The sequence below is a fragment of the Parambassis ranga genome, chromosome 15, assembly GCF_900634625.1.
Source record: "Parambassis ranga chromosome 15, fParRan2.1, whole genome shotgun sequence".
NCBI classification, from domain to species: Eukaryota; Metazoa; Chordata; class Actinopteri; family Ambassidae; genus Parambassis; species Parambassis ranga.
The window spans coordinates 12,599,803-12,606,380 of NC_041035.1; the positions used below are offsets into that span (position 1 = coordinate 12,599,803).

At 41.5% G+C, this 6,578-nt stretch overlaps 1 protein-coding gene across 1 annotated transcript; it reads left to right on the forward strand.

The window, feature by feature from the left end:
* Positions 1-2,086: 2,086 nt before the first annotated feature.
* hmx3a (H6 family homeobox 3a) lies at positions 2,087-4,718 on the forward strand. Its single transcript, XM_028423540.1, has 2 exons — positions 2,087-2,635; positions 3,340-4,718. Exons 1-2 carry the CDS (start codon positions 2,347-2,349, stop codon positions 3,960-3,962), a joined length of 912 nt encoding a protein of 303 aa, XP_028279341.1. The 5' UTR covers positions 2,087-2,346; the 3' UTR covers positions 3,963-4,718.
* The last annotated feature ends 1,860 nt before the right edge of the window (positions 4,719-6,578 follow it).

Sequence of the window (6,578 nt, forward strand, 5' to 3'; positions counted from 1 at the left end):
ACAGACAGGATCAGCCATTTGTTGCCACTGTAGGCAAACTTCTTATAGTTTGTCCCTCGGCACAAATAACATTTGACATAGCTGTAGTATATTTAGCTCCATCAGCTCAATCACAGAGGGACGGTACACTGTTGGGATGTTGGAGGACTGCATGCAAGTGCAAGTGGGTCTCTGTAGCGTCACCAGGTTTTAAGAGTTAAAAAAAAAACATCAACAGAGCTTTGATGGAATGGACGACTACATCCAGATCCTCTACCTTCCTGATTCAGTATCATGAAGAGTCTAGTCTGGTAATAAGTGCCGTCAAATACCTGCAATGATGGCTTCCGTGAGGAAATGCTGTAATTACATCAGAGTAACAGGATATCTCCACTTGAGCAGCTCACTAAATGAATAACACATGTTAATTACACAGACAAGCCAGCACCATGTAAGGACTCAGATGCTGATGGAAAAATAGCAGCATGGCACCCAGTTTAACTTCATCACACACACACACACACACACACACACACACACACACACACACACACACACACACACCTTAAGGCTTTATGTCATGTGCCTGATGAATATTCTGATGACTGGAACAGGTGATGATTCATATCTGAAATGAGAAAATCATTTAAGTCACATCTGACACTCTGTCTGGGACTCTTACAAACATGTTTGTTACTTTAAATATATCAGCTGTTTTTTTTTTGGTGTAAGCACAGCACCTGTAGTCTGAACCGGAAGCTCCAGGTTTAACCTTAAATGTTTTATTTGGCTATTAGGGACCAGCCTTTGTGTCCAAATTGATGCTGACTCCCCCTAATGTGACGGTGTGATGACATCGTTGGCCCCACAACTCAGTTAAATTCAAGCCCAAACATATACGTCCACCTCCTCATGTGCATCCCCACCCAGCGGCCCACAGAGGGCGCCGTCTCCCCGTCCTTCATCCACACTGCCAGTTCCCAACCAATGGACTGCTTTTTAACAAGTCAATTAATATCAATGAGTGAATATACATAGCACATTTACAAAGAGTGCGATCTGAGGGATGAATTAACAACATCGATTAGGGAATAAGAAAAAGGGAAAGAAATGACCGTGTGACCCGCAGACATTGTGAAAGTGGCCTTCTTTGAAAATCAATGAAATATGAATCTAATCGCCCATTGTTGAATAGCTGCAGCCTGATCTCAGGCCTTTTTCATGTTGTCTTTCAGTCTTAGAAGCAGAAATTAGGGACTAGTTTTGATGAGAGAGCTGTCATGGAGACCACACTCCTGTTTCATTTAACTGCCAAGTAAAGGGAATATGAGAACGCCTGTGCACCAATAATAATAATAATACATTTTATGTATATCAGAAAACAAAAACATGATTAGCATGAGTAGCATTAGTGTATGAGTGTGTATGGCATTGTTGTACTGTTTGGTTGCTCTTAGTTGGTTGGTGACCTCACACTCACATATAAAGAGTTTATACAAAACTATGTTTTTAATTAATGCAATAAACTGATTAAAAAATAAAAAGGCCATGACAGAGGCCTGCAGCCAACTCAATATATAGGCCATGTTTTTCACTTTTTTAAATACAGTGATCGTTCCCCAATAACATATTGGTCTGTTATCAATTATTAGCCAAACAAAACAAAAGTTGTTTTTATTATTATAATTATTGTAATCCAACATGTGGTAAATATGAAACAAAGCACCTCCTGGAGTCTGCATGTCTCTGTCTGTGTGATGAGACACTTGTCCTGATGGTCCAAGCCTTTCTTTTTAGAGGCAACAGCCCTGTGTTCATTTGCAGCTAATTGGACTATGAGACCAATAACAGGGGAGCGCACACAGCCTGCAGCCAGAGCGCACAGAGGGGAGGACGCTCTCTCTCTCTCTCTCTTCCTCACTCTCTCTCTCTCTCTCTCTCTCTCTCTTCACCGTCTCTCCCTTAATCCCATTTGCCATTGTACATGCCCAATCGCCTATACTTTCCGCATTTAACTTGGATGACATTTTTATTTCATCATTAGCATCAGACGCCAGGCTGACAGACACGGTGGACACAGTTTGCGTTTTGACGAAAGAGCCCGGGATGAGACATCTCCATGTTTGTGCATTTTTTTTGTACCTCTGAAACTCTTTATTTTATTATTTTTCTAGCCTAGAAGGACGTGCGTTTAGACGCGCTCTGCAAGTGCGAAATCGAGTTTCCGAGAAGAATATAACAGGAACTCATCCCGTAGCAGAGAGGATATCGACAGTCTGTAAGTCAGCGTTGCCTTTTTTTTTTCTTTTTGTGAAAAAAAAAAATCTCGTTCCCGTGGTCCTCTGCGTTCAGACCACAACCACAGCGATGCCAGAGACAACGCAAGAGACGTGCGCTCCGGCCAAGGACTCTCCTTTCTTCATTAAGAACCTGCTGAACTGTGATAGCAAACCGTCCAAGCCCAAGCCCGTGCTGGCTGCCACCAAGGCGGCGTTAGAGGGAGGATTTTCCCTTTCCCAGGTGGGGGACTTCAACTTTCCACGCTTTGAACTGCCCGCACAGAGGTTCAGTCTACCGGCTCACTACTTGGAGCGCACCTCGGCGTGGTGGTACCCCTACACCCTGAGCTCAGCCGCCCATCTACACAGAACCGAAGGTAAGAGGAACAAATCACATACTGTCTCTAACATTATGGATAAGCTACAACTAATATTTTCTAAAAATAGAACATCTTGGCAGCAGCCAATCATCGAGCTTCCTCCTAAGAGATCAGAAGTGGATGTTGTGTTTTTGTTTCGTGACAAGATTGTGTCACCACAGTGACTGTATAGTAATGATTTAACACCTTGTCCTCGGTGAAGGCCTATTTTGTTATGCCACGGCGCGGGATAATAGATCAATAAAGTAACCCGCAGTGCATAAAATGAAGTAGACATGATCAAATCATCGGATGAGGTTGACGATGCGCAGCGTGCTTATGATTTGTCTATTGGAGCTCACCGTGCACATCTTACCCCAGAGGCTTGGCCACTGACAGCAGCTTCACCTGTTTCTGTGATTTATCCACACGCTGATGGGATAGTTACTAACAAAGTGCATTTTTAGGATAGGAACTCTTATTGAAACACGATTTAACATTAATAAAACAGGCCTGTAGTTTTTATACAGAGGTTTAATTTAAATATATTTGAACAGGGTGTTGTCAGCCTCTAAAATGGTTTATGTTTATGACGCAGGCCATTCTTTCTGGCACAGTTTACAACCATTTTAGTTTCCACTCACTCTCTCGTATCAACAGGCTGTAATAAATGCCCAAACCGTGTTTACGACCCAGTCTCTCTATGTGTGTCCCCATTTTAGTCACCGAGAAACCGGCAGCCAGAGACTCCTCTCCCACTTCGGGCACGGACAGAGATTCGCCGGACCTGGTACTCAAATCCGAGCCAGACACCAAAGACGACGACGATGAGGATGAACACAACAACAACAAAAGCAGCGATGAGATAATCCTAGAGGAAAGCGACACGGAAGAAGCCAAAAAAGACGAGCTGGAGGAGTGGAAGAAAAGAGACGATGACAAGAAGCCGTGCCGTAAGAAGAAGACGCGCACGGTGTTCTCCCGGAGCCAGGTGTTCCAGCTGGAGTCCACCTTCGACATGAAGCGGTACCTGAGCAGCTCAGAGCGAGCCGGCCTGGCCGCGTCCCTCCACCTTACGGAGACTCAAGTGAAGATCTGGTTTCAGAACAGGAGGAACAAGTGGAAAAGGCAGCTGGCCGCGGAGCTGGAGGCCGCCAACCTGAGCCACGCCGCGGCGCAGAGGATAGTCCGGGTGCCCATCCTCTACCACGAGAACTCGGCCTCGGAGAGCGGAGGCTCCACCACCAACGTACCCGTGAGCCAGCCGCTGCTCACCTTCCCGCATCCCGGCGTCTACTACTCCCATCCCATCGTCACATCTGTGCCGCTGCTCAGACCGGTTTGAGAGAAGTTTCAGTGGCACAAGGTGGTCTCATTTCCTGAATCAACTCATCAAAAAAGTAAAAAAAGACAGAATATTTTTATACAACTGAGTGAATGAAGAAAAAAAAGAAAGAAGAGACTGTCACTGTCAGGCCTACATGGACCATTTAGGCAAATATATCAAATATATTGTGTCATTTTCCATAAGGACGCTGTTTACACCTGCAATTAATTAATCACATTATTATTATTATTATTATTATTATTATTATTATTATTATTATCATCACCACCTCAGGAGTCCACCTGCTTACACTGCCTGATGAGCGTCTTATTATTTTCAGGCCAAATGAGTGTGGAAAAAAATGGCCTTGTTTACAAAAAAAAATGGCGGCCTACTTATCATCCAGCACACTCATTTGATTTTATTTACATTTTCAGAGTCGATAACACTATGATGTGCAATACACTGACAGTGTGGTGTGATTGGATCCGGAAAACACACATGTTTTTGTCATCTCTTCATGTTGGACTAGTGATGAGACTTTGTTGTAATTATTATTTTTCTTTATAAATCGCTTGACGGGGGACAATCAAGACACTCTGAGCTGTAAAATACCCATGTAGCTTTATGTTTAGTTTTAGTAGTTCTTACTCTTGTTCCCTCTACATGGACACGTCCTTCAAGCACAAGTCTCCTTAAGCTACTTTGTGTTTTTGAACAGGAGCGGCAATCGACTAAACTGGTGTACAAAATATGTAAATGTATATATTTAAATGAGGCGCGGAGGAGAAGGGGTTCCTCAGAGTTCTCCTTTGTACAGTAAAAAAAAACAAACAACGTTTTGATATTGTATTGAACCATGTTGTGAAATAAATGGAAAATATTCCTTACATTTTAGCACATTTTGTATGACTTATTTATTAGAAAACACACTTTAAATTTATATGTCTGTGTTTTATGGATTTGAAAATATATTTCAAATGTTTAATCCCCAACCCTCCGTCCGCGCGCACACACATGCACACACACACACACTTGGAGTACGGGCAGGTGGGTTTGGGTAATCATCTTATGGCGTTATGCACTTTAAAATGTTTTACATAAAAAGCGCCTCGGTCAATTAGATGGGTAATTGCTACCATCTTGGCAAAATTATGGGTAATGTATTCAGAAGAGGAAATTACTGCCCAAGTATGAGCTGCTGTCTTTTAATGTTGCATCATTTGCATCACCTGAATTTTTTACTGTCATCTTTACTTTTAATTCTCTGTTTATATTTCATGTTTGTATATTTACGCACAGTAATTTGTTTTAATTTATTTTGGACTTATTGTGGGAACATCAAGGAATTACCCATGATGTCTCTCATTTTAAATTTAGAGCTCGACAATTTAGGATAACTTCATAATCAATAGATTGTTTTTTAACTGTACATTTCACACTGTTAGATTTACGAAGTCTACACAGCTGTAGTCTAAATTATTAGCTCGTCTTAAAGAAAGAAAAAAGGTGTAAAATTTCAAATTAGAGATGAATTATTAAAACGGTACTTTGTAACACACACGATCCTACAGGTGTTAGTGGACACTAGAGCTCACACAGCATAAGCAACACATTTTTAAAGCTATAAAAACTATTGGTAAGATGAGAAGGCATGAGATGGCCCTGCTTGTTTATGGTACAAGGAAACACAGCCAATCTAAGTATTTTAATGGCTCTTCAGTTAGATTTATTATTTCGTGACTTAATAGAAAGTAATACAAAAAAAAATCGAAAATCACGATCATATTTTTACAGGATGCAGGTTAGACATCCTGCAGAGGCCGTCAAGACTGAACCATTTGACGCCTTTTAAATGAACAATTTTATTGTATTTTATTTTTTGAAATTCTGAAGGTGTCTTTCTAAAGTTACAAGTGCAAGAGTCAAGGGGAGGAGGCTTTGAGGGGAGGGAGGGAAGACTCCTCACGTCCTCAGTTGAGTTGTGCCGTAAAGCAGCAACTTATAGAACAGAAATAGAAAACAAAAACTTCTGATAACCAGTGATGCACAATAAATAGGATGCAGCATTTAATCATTTAAAGACTAGTTTAAAGATTTCCTTACGTTTTTGAATCTGAGCTTTATAAAATGAGGATGTGTACAGTCTACAGGCAAGGCAGGATTAATTAAAACGCAAGGACTGTGTTGTGTTTTTAAATAATGTGAAGACAGCTTCTGTCTGAGCCTGAAATATATCGCACAAAAATTTAAAAAATATTGTTTTGTCCAAACTAAATCAAACTTGAAAGGATTGTACGTAAAACCCAGAAGTGAAGCTCGTGTGTTTCTGTGTCTGAACAACCTTTTGTCACAGAGGCCATTTTCCGTTTCCATCTGCAGGCGCGTACAGTTATTGGAAATGAATCAGTCAGCTATAAACTCTATATGATGACCTCATCAGGAGACAAAGGGTTCATTCGAATATTGTCAGATCGCCCAAGTATATTGACGTCTACCTACCATGCACATTCAGCGCGGCCCCATTACCGCAAATTAATAGATTGGTATGGCATTATTCCTCTGGCATATATCGATCTGTAAACGTCTGCAGCACATTGCGTCAAGTAAGAGCAACGTCCACACGTCGCTTCG